This window comes from Megalobrama amblycephala, linkage group LG21 (assembly GCF_018812025.1).
Source record: "Megalobrama amblycephala isolate DHTTF-2021 linkage group LG21, ASM1881202v1, whole genome shotgun sequence".
Classification (NCBI taxonomy): Eukaryota; Metazoa; Chordata; class Actinopteri; order Cypriniformes; family Xenocyprididae; genus Megalobrama; species Megalobrama amblycephala.
The window spans coordinates 31,179,152-31,193,905 of record NC_063064.1 but is presented as its reverse complement, the minus strand read 5'-3'; the positions used below and the strand labels follow the sequence as shown (position 1 = coordinate 31,193,905).

Genomic DNA, 14,754 nt, shown 5'->3' with positions numbered 1-14,754 from the left:
AAACTGATCAGATTAGCATCAACAGTTCTCAAGCTGTTTCCATCAGCATATGCATGTGGGTAGAGGACATAATCTACTTCTGGGAAGTAACGTGCTTTTAATAATCATTTGAGATGGAATATAGCTTTTTGATAATTTCATAATTATACTGGCAGGTTTATATGAGCTCATGTTAATTTAGAGAAACGCATGAAATATCTGCATGTCTATAAACCTTTTAAAATGAACCAGAAGATCCATGAGCATGTTTAAACTCACATTTGTAGAGTCCTGGTTGGGGACCACAGACTCCTCCAGTGGAAATTCTAGTAAGAGAAGAATGTTAAGAGTAGAATCACACCTTGTACACTTATTTGAGCACATTTTTAAACATGAATATTATACTGATATTAGATGACAAAATAAAATAACCTCACAAAAATAATACACTAAACAAGTACATTGCATAGTTTAAATGCATTTGGGACACAAATCATGCTACAGTACCTCAGTGAGCACAGGTACTCATCCTTAAGAATTTCCTGTCCGATGTTTCCATGTTCATTATACCGCAGATCCAGCTCTCTCAGACATGAAGGATTGGCTTTCAAAGACGACAGCAGCTGATAAACTCCTTCTTTAATTTGACAGCCTGAAAGTCTAAAAAGCAAAAGCAGTTTTTCATTCAGATCCGCAGATTGCGAGTATCCTCGTAAACACAGTCGGTTATGTCTAAAGTGAACGCAAACAGTCAAGAAAGAAAACGCTTGTGTTAATATATTAGATCCATGCATGAGGTCCTAAAGAGACCACAAACCTGCGGTTTGTTTATTTGATCTGCTCATTTTATTTGTTCTTACTTTATTCCAGACTGTTTACTTGTCTTTAATAATATTGAAATTTTATATTAGTTAGGCTAGTAGATTTTGCTGTAGTATTGAAATTGGAATCGATAATTGTGAAATTTCACTGGCATCAAAATTTTGATGACATAACCTTATTTACAAGTTTACATGGGTCAAAAACAATTAAAACAATAATTTAATTTATTATATTTATATGGTGCGGCTAAATTAGAATGTGAACCACATGTCCAAAAGAACAAATCCTTAGTTAGGGCTGAGCTCTGATTAGTTTGACTTACTTCAGAACTTCAAGGTGACAGTTTGTGCTCTGCAGTCCAGCTGAGAGAATCTTCACTCCTGAATCACCTAGAGGATTGTCACTGAGATCCAGCACTCTCAGATTCATATTTTCTCCTGAAAGCACATCCCTGATCAGCTCCATGTCCTGACTCTGGAGGTGATTGTGGCTGAGGTTCAGGATCTGAATCTGGCAGTTGGGATCACAGAGCGCAGTGGAAAGCTGCTTCAGCGCGGACCCTCCCAGAGCATTGTGGCTCAGATCAAGGTCAGTCAGGTGAGAGTTTGGTGACCTCAGGTAACCCGCCAGGCTCTTACAGTGCTGCTCTGCAAATCCGCTTCCTTTGAGCCTGTCAGTATTGCATTAAAACTTAGATTCAGCTTTGACCAAGAACATAAATTGATATATTATGCAGCATCATATGCAGCATCTTAATACTTACAATGCCTTTCTGAAGCACATAATGGCTGGGGAGAATCTCTCAAACCCTTCTAAAGTGATTTTGTATTTCCTGAGGTCAAACTTATCATGTTTCTTATCTGACATCCTAAACTGGAAAGCCAGACATGAGCACTGGAACTGTGTGAGGGGCTCTTTGAACCATGAGGTTTCACGATCTTGCATCTCCTCAAAAAATGATGTGTCCTTGAGCTCAAAGAGACAACGAACAAGACTGATGCATCTCTCAGGGGTCAGATCTTTCCTCTTCAAAGACTTAATGTACGTGGTCACCTTTTCGTGAATGTCTGAACTACTGACCCGTAATGGAGGCAGGAGTCCTTCAAGTAGATCTCTGCTGGAATCGCAAGAAATCCCAAAGAGAAAACACATAAAAAGATCCAAGTGTCCATTTTTACTTTGCAAGGCCACATTAATAATATCTTTGAGAAAATCACACAAGTTAGACTTGTTCCTTTTTTTAGCTGTAATTAAATTCAAGGAATCTTGATTTCCTGATAGAAATGTGTTAAATGCAAACAAGGCTGCAAAGAATTCCTGGACACTGAGATGGATGAAGGTGAAAAGTTTTTTCCTGTAATATCCAGATTTGTACTCTGTGACACAGGTAATGACACCAGGATATTGATGCGCTTCATCAGCACTGATATTATAGCTCATCAAGTCTTCTTCTCTGAAGATGACATTCTGTTTCTTCAGCTGCCAGTATGCCAGCTCTGCCAGTTTCATAATCAGTTCATCATGCTTCTTGAGAGCATCTTCTTGTGACAGTTCTTCCCCTTGATATTTCTTGTGGCTCAACCCGGTCTGAATGAGCAGATAGTGGATGTACATTTCTGTCAGGTTTGAGGGCATGTACAAATCTTTATTTTCACTTGAAATTATGTCTTTAAGAACAACCACTGAAATCCAACAAAATAGAGGTATGTGGCACAATATCCACAGGCTCTTTTGAGACTTTAGGTGACAGATGATGTCTTTGGTTAGCTTTAGATCCTCAAATTGCCTCATGAAGTACTCCTCCTTTTGCTCGTCTCTGAATCCTCTAATCTGTGTTTTGAATCCTCGCAAGAAAATATCACTCGGAAGCTGTCCAGCTGCGACGGGCCGGCTGGTGATCCACAGATGAGCGGATGGAAGCAGTTTTCTTCGTAGAAGGTTTACTAGAAGGACATCCACTGTGGCTTTCTCAGTTACATCTGACAAAAGGCGGCTTTTAAAGTTCAAATCCTTTTTATATTCATCCAGACCATCTAAGATGAACAGAACTTTACTATCACAGATGCAATCAGAGATCGGTCTCATCTCTTTAAACTCGGGGTAAAAGAAACAAAGCAAGTCAAAAAAACTATTTTCTCCCTCAAGCAAGTTCAGCTCACGGAACGGGAGCAGAAACACAAGCTCTAGATCTTGATTGGCTTCTCCACTCGCCCAGTCAAGGACAAACTTCTGCACGGTGATCGTTTTCCCAATTCCAGCAATTCCTTTAGTCAAAACAGTCATAATTTTTCTATTTTCTTCTGTGGACGGCTGAAGGATTTCATTGTAGTGTATGACTGTCTGCGCTGATGCGTTTAAATCATGCGTCGTCTCAATCTGCCAGATCTCATGTTCTCTATTGATGGGGTCAGAGTCATCATTGATAATAAACAGTTCAGTGTAGATCTTGTTTAGAGAGACAGACCGTGGTGCACTTCCCTCGAAAATCCTCTCAGAGTCACTCTTCATTCTTGTTTTCATCTTATTCTTTACGCTCTGAAGAATTTCTAAAAATCAGGACAAAGTTGGGAAGTCATATTATTAACAGGAGCATCACACTTATGAATGGACAGTGTTCTACAACAAGAGATCTTACCAAATTTGTTTACTGAGGTAGAGTGAGACACCTGAGGCTGAAAAAACAAACAAATATACATACATACATATATATATATATACACATATATATATATATATATATATATATATATATATATATATATATATATATATATATATATGACATACACAAACCATTTTTTAAATGAACAACCATTTCTTAAATTATCAGACACTCACCGCATGTAGATTCATGGTAACATCACCATTTATGGTGTTTCCTACCATGTTTGGAGCAAGTATTGATCCACCATCCTTCTGGTCAATTGTGATGTTATGCTGATTTGGGTTTTGAATTGATGGTTGCCTGAGTAATGTGGAATTATTATTATGCTGTTGTTGTGGAAGGTTGTTGTGCTGTTTAAATTTCTTGTTTCCAGAGTGTGTTCGAACACTGCCACCATCTGTTTCAAAAATAAACAATTAAATACATAACCAAAAGATTGTAAATTAACATATTTAACATATTGTCTAATAAAAAGGAAAGTATAAATCTTCTCCTACTTTTCATATGCATCTTTTTTCTGATTTTTTTCACTATGGACTTGACCATTTTTAATGCTTTTTTCTCTCCATATTCATCCTGTAGTTTCTTTAGGGTGTCTTCCAACCTCCCTGTTGTTCTTCTCCTGCTGTGTTAAGCAAAGACAAACAGTTATAAGAATAAAGTTCATGTAAAATAGCAAAAATTACATCCAAAATAAAGGTTGGTCATGAGCTGGTGTTTTTAGGGTTAGATACACTTGCAGACACATTCATATACCTGTTTTCATTTAGCATACATGAGACTCATGCTCAGATAGTCACTTTTTCAATGGCCAGATAAACTTATAAATAGGGCAACAAAAGTTAAAGGTGCCCTCGAATGAAAAATTGAATTTATCTTGGCATAGTTAAATAACAAGAGTTCAGTACATGGAAATGACATACAGTGAGTTTCAAACTCCATTGTTTCCTCCTTTTTATATAAATCTCATTCGTTTAAAAGACCTCCGAAGAACAGGTGAATCTCAACATAACACCGACTGTTACGTAACAGTCGGGGTGTACACCCCAATATTTGCATAATGCCAGCCCATTCGACGCATTAGACAATGGCAGTGTCTGGATCTGTGCACAGATGAAGCATCAAACTAGGTAAGCAAGCAAGAACAACAGCGAAAAATGGCAGATGGAGCAATAATAACTGACATGATCCATGATAACATGATATTTTTAGTGATATTTGTAAACTGTCTTTCTAAATGTTTCGTTAGCATGTTGCTAATGTACTGTTAAATGTGGTTAAAGTTACCATCGGTTATTACTGTATTCACAGAGACAAGAGAGCCGTCGCTATTTTCATTTTTAAACACTTGCAGTCTGTATAATTCATAAACACAACTTCATTCTTTATAAATCTCTCCAACAGAGTAGCATTAGCCGTTAGCCACGGAGCACTATCAAACTCATTCAAAATCAGAAGTAAACAATATAACAGTATACAATACTCACATAATCCGACGCATACATGACGAACACTTTGTAAAGATCCATTTTGAGGGTTATATTAGCTGTGTAAACTTTGTTTAGGCACTGTTTAAGGCAAGCGCAAGCTCTGTGGGCGTGGACCATGGGATTTAAAGGGGCCGCAGCATAAAATCGCCGTGTTTATAATGATGCCCCAAAAAAATTAATAAAAAAAAATCTATGGGGTATTTTGATCTGAAACTTCACAGACACATTCAGGGGACACCTTAGACTTATATTACATCTTTTAAAAACATAATCTAGGGCACCTTTAAACAAAGAAAGGCAGCCAGAAATAACAATATTCTTTGTGTATATATATATATATATATATATATATATATAACACACACCAGTTCCAAGTCAATGAATCGACTGATGCTGCAGGTGTCAGAGCACATAATGGCAGTGATGCAACAGATGCACGCCAGGTAAAACGGAGTTAAATCAAAAGTTTCAATTGAATTGATTGGACAGCTAAATGGTTTGTGAATCAGTCTGAATGATTCGGACAGTTTACTCACACACTGAATCATGTGGTTGTCCAATCCCCAGTTAGACACACCTGAACCAGATAATCAAGGTCTTACTAGGCATACTAGAAACTTCCAGGCAAGTTTGAGCTAAACTCTGCAAGACAGTGGCCCTCCATGACCCAGTCTGGACATGGCTAGTTTAGAGTGTTTTTCCTCAGTAAAACACAACACATGTGAGACTGATAACAAAACTGTTTTGGATGAGTAACCTGACCTGAATTGTTTGGATTGATGGCAAAGTCTTTAGGTTAACCTGTCTGTGGAGCTCTGTACTGAAGGTAAATACATTGTCTAATGCATATTGCAATGCATATTTTTCAGCTTTTGCCTGGAATCATGGTTTTTGAACTGTCCCTATTCAAATAAACCAATAATAATAAAAAAATAACCAAAGGAGCATAAAAACAGCATACACAAAAGTACCAAAAAATACTATGACACGAACATGGCCATGGTAGTACCATAATATGATTTGAAGTACCAGATAAACTATAAGATAGTCATTAAGTATATGTGACCCATCACGGAAACCAGGGACACAAGTCGGCAGCACAACATTCGCGCAAAATGAGAAAGAAGCGTTTTTTTTCAAAATTGGTGATTTTCGTTTTTTTGCAGAATCTGTTAGTTGAGATCACGAAGAAGCCTCTCCATGTTTGAGATAGCAGTATTGGTATATTTAAAAGCGTACATTTTAAGTTTGAAATCGGCTTGTTTTTCTGGGATTCTATCTCGCAGTAGGGGCGTGTTATTGTCTGTTTGTATTTCCTTACTAGAATCGGATACGCCGGCTTTTGTTTCTTTTGTTATTGCCCCCACCCTCCAAGGGAAGCGTGGCTACTTAGTATGCAGCGCTGGCTCTGCTGGATTCTTTAGCTGCGGAAAAAAGTGGCGAATTATTGGACATTTAGAGGAAAACAGACGGTTACATCCACGAAGAAGACCCCGACAAAGAGAAAGTGTGCCCGAACGACTTATTTCATTGGAGGCAATGAGATCTGCAAGAATACTTTTCTGTTTCTTATGGGGTGAGTTTCCATAAACATCAAAGTTTGTCGTTTTGTGTTCATTCTAAGAACACGTAACGTTACACGTTTTCTCATGTGTCTATTGTTATTAGCTAGCTCAGGACTGTAACAATGTGATTGTAATTTGACTCTTGTTGAAACACGGACCCTTTTGTATGTTGCCCTTTACGATGTGAATTCAGTTCAGTAAACACAGAGTCACGGACGTATAGCAGTGGTCTGAGTTATTTATTCACTTTAGCAAAAGAATAAAAGTGAAACATGGTGGCAGCGGTTTTGTTTTTTGTTTTTGCTGCCGGCGAACAAGTTTTGGTTTAGTGCTTAACCGCGCAGAGTGAAGTTCTCCGCTGGAAAATAACGTGCTAGTGAAGCGAGCCCTGTTGCGCCGACGTGAGCCTCGTTGGATAAGATGGACGGCACACTCGGATTAAAACCACTGCCGACATTGATGCTGGACTCAAGCAATCTGGCAAAGACATGGAAGGCGTGGAAAGAAGAATTTCAGCTGTATCTTGATCTGACTTTGACAGAGGCGTCAGAAAGCATGAAGGTGAAACTTTTCTACTATCTGGTTGGAGAAACCGGTAGAGAGTTATGTGAAACGTTAGTGGGCTCATCAACGGAGGACAGGACTGTAAAGCTGTTATTAGAAGCATTTGATCAACACTGCAACCCTAAATGAAACAGTTGAGAGATATCGTTTCTTTATAAGAAATCAAGGAACTGATGAAGGATTTGACAAATATGTAACTGAACTGAAAATGCTCACTAGCACATATAATTTTGGTGACATAAAAGACTCTCTAATCTGTGACAGGATTGTGTGCGGTACAAATAGTCCAAGTCTGAGAGAGAGACTGTTAAGAGAGGAAAATTTGACGCTGCAGAAATGTGTCCAGATTTGTAGGGCTACCGAGTTGTCCAGAGAGAACAGCAAAACCATTGAAGGAAAAGCAGTGGAAGAAATTCACGCTTTGAAACAGGTACTGACACACAAAACACTAAAGGATGACAAACTAAAAGCTGACATTACCTACAAATTTTGTGGAAAGACACACGAAAGAGATAAACGAAAATGTCTAGCTTATGGAAAAACATGTAGGAAATGTGGGAAAGCCAATCATTTTGCTGCATTGTGCAAGTCCAAACGAGAACGTGGAAAAGTTGTGAATAATGTGACTGAAACTGAGAGTGAGCAGTATGAGGATATCTGGAGCATCACAACTGAGTCTGTGAACAAAGTCTCAAAGAGCCTGGACGGGCAGCCCTGTCAACTGTTTGCAGGTATGCTGCTCGAGAAAAACTTAGTCAAATTTCAGTTGGACTGTGAGGCAACGTGCAACATTATCCCCATAAACTTTGTGAATCCAGATGTTAAAATAGAGAAAACGGACCAGGTACTTGTTATGTACAACAAAAGTACACTGAAACCAGTAGGCAAATGCCATTTGAAACTGAGAAATCCACGTAACAAAAAGCTTTACAGACTGGAGTTTATGGTCGTTGATGCACACTCTGCAGTACCACTACTAGGAAGCAAAGCAGTCCAGGGGATGAAACTGGTTAAAGTACAATCTGAGAATATCCTGGTGGTGGATAATGTGGTGACAAAGACAAACAGAGACGACACAAGCGAACATTGGACAATGGAACAAATAACAAGTGAGTTCTCAGATGTTTTCACAGGTGATGGTTGTCTGCCAGGTCGCTACAAGATAGAGATTGAGTCTGGGGTGCAGCCAGTGAAACTGCCTAAACGAAGAGTGCCAGTCGCGATGATGGGACCACTGAAGGAGGAGCTAAACAATCTCCAAGAACGAGGTATAATCACACCCGTAGAACAAAGCACTTTATATATATACACTTTATATATATACTATTGCCCACCACATTAATCTGACGTCGCCAGCTTGTAAGCTTGTAATCTTTGAATCTAAATCGCTGTTACAACGCGTTTGCATCTCGCTAGCTTGTTTAACTTGTCATCAGTCTCGCGCGCTCCTCTTCCAACGCGTTCATCAAACAGCTGTGGCAACTCGGATCAGTCTACAAACACGGTGAGTTATGTCATCCTTTCCCAGTGTTATATCATGTTCCATCTGTCACATGTTTAGCATAGCCCTCTCTGTCAGCGATGAGGGATTTACATGTCATAAATGTAGGGAAATAGTCAGGCTGACAGAGAGAATCTCAGAATTAGAGACACGCATCCAAACTTTAATCGAGGATAGTAAGAATTCAGGGGCTTCAGATACTGTTTTGGATGCGACTAGCTTAGTGAACTCTGTACATTGTTCGGTTCCGGCCGTAGAGCCCGCGCAGCAGGGCACTTGGGTAACGGTGAGGCGGCCTAGTCGCGGAAAACACCACTCTTCCGTTCCAATAAGAACATCAAACAGGTTCTCCCCACTCAGTGACGCACCCACTGAGAATCCTGTTGAAAGTGCCCTAGTAATTGGCGATTCTATTACACGGAACGTGAAAATAGAGACACCAGCCACCATAGTCACATGTTTGCTGGGAGCCAGAGCACCTGACATCAAAGCAAATTTAAAAGTGCTGGCTAATGCTAATTGTAAATACTCTAAAATTATTATTCACGTCGGCACAAATGATGTTCGACTTCGCCAGTCGGAGATCACTAAAATTAACATTAAAGAGGTGTGTGAACTCGCAAGTACAATGTCAGGAGAAGTAATTTGTTCTGGCCCTCTTCCTGTTCGTCGGAGTGATGAGATAGTTAGCAGATTATCATCACTCAATGGCTGGCTGTCTAAGTGGTGTCCGCAGAATAATATAGGTTTCATAGATAATTGGAAAAGTTTTTGGGCAGACCTGACCTGTTGAAAAGAGATGGTAATCATCCCTCCCAGGATGGTGCTGCTCTTCTCTCTAGTAATATGGCACACAGTCTTAGAGCTGAAACATGACAAACTACGGCCCAGGTCAGGAAGCAGACAGACTGGCTAAACCGACCGTCTGCTAGCTGCCTCATGTTACAGAAGTCAGATAAATCCCAACACATAGAAACTCTTACACCTAGATATTATCACATAGAGACTGTGTCTGTACCCCGAATTAATAAAAACAAAAAACTTCCAAACCCATTTAATGGAAAAAATGTAATTGATGTTCAACAAATAAAAAATCGAGATAATAATGATAAACAAATGATAAAGCTTGGATTGTTAAACATTAGATCACTTTCTTCAAAAGCACTTATTGCAAATGATATTATCACAGACAATAATCTAGATGTGCTGTGTTTGACAGAAACCTGGCTAAAACCGGACGATTACATTACTTTAAATGAGTCCAGCCCTCAAGGTTATGATTATCGACACAATCCTCGACAGAAAGGCAAAGGGGGAGGTGTTGCTGTAATTTATAGTAATATTTACAGTATTAGTCAAAGGTCTTTCAAATATAATTCCTTCGAAGTGATGGTGCTTTACATAACATTATGTAAGTTGACATTTGTGCTGGCTACTGTATACTAGGGCTGTACTAGAATAATCGAATATTCGAATATTCGTTCGGTGGGGTGGCATTCGATTTTCAGTTTTGAGATTCGACTATTCTTTTTTTTTTTTTCAACACGTGACTTCCGTCGCGGACTCATTCTCACTCATGCTTGAACCGCCCGTTGGCGAACGTAGTGATTTATTTCATCTCATACTGAATAGGTACAAAATGCCCAAGACCTCAGCTGTTTGGGAGCACTTTAAATTAAGTGAGGATGACAAGACAAAGGCAGTGTGTCAAATATGCGATTTGAAACTGGCCTACCACAACAGCACCACAAGTTTGAAAAATCACCTGAGTTCTGTAAGTAGCACGCGACAAAAAAAAAAAAAACTGCTTTTATGCGCTTAATTTGCTATGATAAATAGGCTAATTGCAAATACGACACTATTTAAAAACATACAGCAGCACAGGCTAATAATAATTTGTTTATAGGTACATCCACAGGTATCGCAGCCATCAACATGCTCAACAAAACCCAAAACTTCACAGCAGATCCTGCAATTCCGAAAACCGTTAACAGAGAAAAGAAAGAGAGAGATAACAGATGCCATAGTGGAGTTTGTCGCTATGGATATGAGGCCCGTTAATGTAGTTGAAGGCGAAGGCTTCAGAAAATTAATGAAGATAATGGAGCCAGACTACACTGTCCCAAACCGTTCCAGTATTTCAAACACCCTGTCTCTTAAATACAGCGATCTGCGAGGCCAAATTTATGCTCTCGTTGAAAAAGCTACGGCCTCAGGAGTGGGAACTCTCTGCCTTCGTTTTGGAAACCAAAGCATTTGAGTCAAGCCATACAGGAGTCAACATTGCACAACAGCTTGGAGACGCGGCAGATGCATTCGCAATTCCAAATTACAAGCGGATAGCCGTTGTTCACGACAATGCCAGCAATATGAAGCTGTGCACCGAGACGCTGAATAAAGAACCGGAGAAATGGGGAACCGTTCAAGGGGTCTGCTGCTCAGGACACACGCTGCAACTATGCATAAATGAAGCTCTGAAACTGGACCGAATCCGTCGCACAGTTTCAGCTGCCAGGAATCTCGTAGGGCACTTCAAAAAAGTGCCAAGGCTACAGCTGCTTTGAAAGAGAAACAAACGCAGCAGAACGTTGTACAACACAAACTCATTCAAGATGTTGCTACTCGTTGGAACTCTACGTATGAAATGCTTAACCGACTGGTGGAGCAGCGATGGCCAGTGACAGCTGTTTTGTCAGATCCCAGCATCACTAAGAAAGGAAATCGCACCCTTGACTTGACAGGAGACCAGTGGAAACTGGCACAAGAGACATCAGAATTACTTGGGCCCCTGCTCACACTCACAGAACTACTATCACAGGAGGCAAACTTGTCGTTGTCAGCAACAGTGCCAATGCTCTTTAACCTGAAGAAACGCCACCTGTCACCAGAAGAGGATGACAGCCCTGCCATCAGAGAAATGAAGAATACCCTTGTCAAGGAGATCGACAGCAGATGGGAACTGTTAAATTTGGAACCCACCAGCATCTATCTCCTTTCTTCAGCACTAGACGTGAGATTTAAGCACCTTAAATTCCTTGAGGATGAGGAGGAGGACCTGGTATACATTGAGGTTAGACTTATATTTTTATTACTACTATATAATAGTAAATAATTAAAATGTATTGTGATTATGCCACTAAGATTATTGTGTGCGCTACGCATAGATTAGACTAAGAAAATGCTATTTGTTTAGGTTGTCAGACTAGCTGAACATCTGCATCAGCAACAGATCGTTCGCAAGGGAGAAGAGCTGTCAGCAAGCCACGGAGAAGAGGAGACGGATGCGCCACCACCACCCGCCAAAAAAAAACAGCAGGAGATTTCAATGCTGATGCAGGCTGATGACGAAGAGGAAGAAGAACGCGGAGACAGCGCAAAGACAGAGATGGAGCAGTATTTGAGAGATGCTTCTAAATTACAGTTGGGCCCACTGGCATGGTGGAAGCAAAACAGTGACCGCTACCCTAAACTGGCATTTGCAGCCAAACACCTTCTTTGCGTTCCGGCCACTTCAACTCCATCAGAGCGCATTTTCTCAAAAGCTGGCTACATCGTCAACAAGACCCGAAGTTCCCTTTTACCAGAAAATGTGGACAAACTCATCTTCCTCGCACACAACATGAAACGAGTATAGGTAGTTTCACAATAGTTTCCAACCACTGGGTTGCGATTTATATAGGCTAAGTGTTTGAAAGAGCCTAAATATTTTTGTCATTGAAATGTGAGCTGTCTAGCTAGGCTAACATTGCCTTGTTCTATTTAACCTATTACAGTTTATTCTATATAAGGGAGTGAATAAAATTTATTACAATTACTTTAAATTTAAATAGCCAACCCGTTACGGTGTCAGTAATTATTACATTTACGAATAATAAATGAATGTAGTTCAACGAACTGCAGGCTAATAATAATAAATAAAAAAAACACCGCAACATGCTTTCAATAAAAGCATCGCGCATTTTAAAGATTTAAATTAACAAAAAGTCAGAATAAGACAAAATAAATCCCTTATATAGAATAAAACTAATTGTAATAGATATTACATTTTGTGTCATTTTAAAAACAGTTCATTTATTCTTATTCAACTGTTTATAAGCATGCTACCGTGTTCTTTATTTATTACAGTTCGTTGAAATCACTGTGTGTTACTAATTTAATTTCTGTTTTGGGATTCATTTGTTTTAAAGAAATGTTCATTATTAATACCTTATTAAAGTTCTTGCTCTCAACAGACTTTGTGTTTTGTATCACTTGTGCACTGTCCGTTTTCGGAGCATAAACCTGCCCGTGTAATGCGTACCGGAAACTGTTCTATTTAAAAGATTATTAAATGTTTATTAATATTTAAAGAATGTGTGCCACCTGATCATATTGCAACACTGCACTCCACTGGGTCTGCCGCAACACATTTACGATGCCGAAGAGTGAAACGTGAAGTTGTGAAAGATGATACAAATGCAAACCGACACTATTATTATATATTTAGCCCCACCCACCGAAGCTTCGAATATTCGATATTGATTGCCCCCTAGGCTTCGAAGCTCAAAAAATGGCATTCGAAACAGCCCTACTCTATACAGGCCACCAGGACACCATACAGACTTTATTAAAGAATTTGCTGATTTTCTGTCAGAGTTAGTACTAGCTGAAGATAAAGTCCTTGTTGTTGGTGATTTTAATATCCATGTAGATAATAAAAAAGACTCATTGGGATTGGCATTTACAGACATTCTAAACTCTATTGGTGTTAGACAACACGTGTCAGGACCCACTCATTGTCGTAATCATACTTTAGATCTAATATTGTCACATGGAATCGATATTGACGCTGTTGAAATTCTGCAGCAGAGTGACGACATCTCAGATCATTATCTAGTCTTGTGTATACTACATTTAGTTAAAGAGGCTAAACTGCCTCCCTGCCATAAATATGGTAGAACCATCACTTCTACCACTAAAGATCGCTTTATAAATAACCTTCCTGATCAGTTTCATCGCCTTAGCATACCAGACAGCTTAGAAAACCTCGATGTTGCAACAGAAACTATTGCCTCTGTCTTTTCCAGCACATTAGATTCAGTCGCTCCTTTGCGTTTAAAAAAGATTAAGGAATTTAATCCAATGCCATGGTACAGTGAGCAGACTCGGGCCCTAAAAACTGCAGCCAGAAAAATGGAGCGTAGCTGGAAGAAAACAAAACTAGAAGTATTTCGCAGTTCGTGGAGAGAGAAAATGACTGAGTACAGAAAGGCCTTAAAAACTGCTAGATCTGCCTATTTTTCAAAACTCTTAGAAGAAAATAAACACAACCCTAGGTATTTATTTGATACAGTGGCTAAATTAACAAGAAATAAAGCTTCAACTTCTGATGTTTCCAAAGAGCACAGCAGTAACGACTTTATGAACTTCTTTACTTGCAAGATTGATAATATTAGAGAGAAAATTATAACCATGCAACCGTCTACTACAGTATCGTGTCAGACATTGCATTGTAGTATCCCTGAGGAAAAATTCATTTCATTTACTGCTTTAGGAGAGGAAGAATTGTCTAAACTTGTTAAATCATCAAAATCAACAACATGTATGTTAGACCCTATACCAACTAAGCTATTGAAAGAGATGCTTCCAGAAGTCATAGATCCCCTTCTTAATATTGTTAATTCATCTTTGTCATTAGGATACGTACCAAAAACCTTTAAACTGGCTGTTATTAAACCTCTTATTAAAAAACCACAACTTGATCCTAGAGAATTAGTCAATTACAGGCCGATCTCAAATCTCACTTTTCTGTCAAAAATACTAGAAAAGGCAGTTTCATCATAACTATGTTCCTTTTTAGAAAGAAATAGTATCTGTGAGGATTTCCAGTCAGGATTTAGACCGTACCATAGTACTGAGACTGCTCTCATTAGAGTTACTAATGATTTGCTCTTATCATCAGATCGTGGTTGTATCTCTCTATTAGTGTTACTGGATCTTAGTGCTGCATTTGACACTATTGATCACAATATTCTTCTAAACAGACTCGAAAATTATGTTGGCATTAGTGGAATTGCTTTGGCATGGTTCAAATCATACTTATCTGACCGTTATCAGTTTGTAGTAGTAAACGATGAGATGTCATATCGATCACAAGTTAAATATGGAGTACCGCAAGGCTCAGTACTA

At 39.1% G+C, this 14,754-nt stretch overlaps 2 protein-coding genes across 2 annotated transcripts in view; one reads left to right on the top strand and one right to left on the bottom strand.

The window, feature by feature from the left end:
* Positions 1–14,754, bottom strand: part of LOC125256696 (NACHT, LRR and PYD domains-containing protein 3-like) — a 42,669-nt gene that overhangs the window by 11,006 nt on the left and 16,909 nt on the right. The window contains exons 2-8 of the mRNA XM_048172891.1: positions 3,964–4,091; positions 3,640–3,863; positions 3,437–3,473; positions 1,565–3,347; positions 1,124–1,471; positions 487–639; positions 259–305 (exon numbers count right to left, since the gene is read on the bottom strand). Of these exons, the coding sequence (XP_048028848.1) occupies positions 259–305; positions 487–639; positions 1,124–1,471; positions 1,565–3,347; positions 3,437–3,473; positions 3,640–3,863; positions 3,964–4,091 (2,720 nt within the window). The remainder of the gene's footprint in view (positions 1–258; positions 306–486; positions 640–1,123; positions 1,472–1,564; positions 3,348–3,436; positions 3,474–3,639; positions 3,864–3,963; positions 4,092–14,754) is intronic.
* LOC125256697 (zinc finger BED domain-containing protein 4-like) lies at positions 9,987–13,143 on the top strand. Its single transcript, XM_048172893.1, has 2 exons — positions 9,987–11,656; positions 11,780–13,143. The coding sequence occupies exons 1-2, from the start codon at positions 11,231–11,233 to the stop codon at positions 12,218–12,220; spliced, it is 867 nt and encodes a 288-aa protein (XP_048028850.1). The 5' UTR covers positions 9,987–11,230; the 3' UTR covers positions 12,221–13,143.

What these genes read in the sequence shown, in the direction of transcription:
- LOC125256697 (XM_048172893.1), top strand. Translation starts at nt 11,231, where the DNA reads ATGCTTAACCGACTGGTGGAGCAGCGATGGCCAGTGACAGCTGTTTTG. An exon ending in AGGACCTGGTATACATTGAG is followed by an intron (nt 11,657 to 11,779) that starts GTTAGACTTATA and finishes CTATTTGTTTAG; the next exon opens with GTTGTCAGACTAGCTGAACA.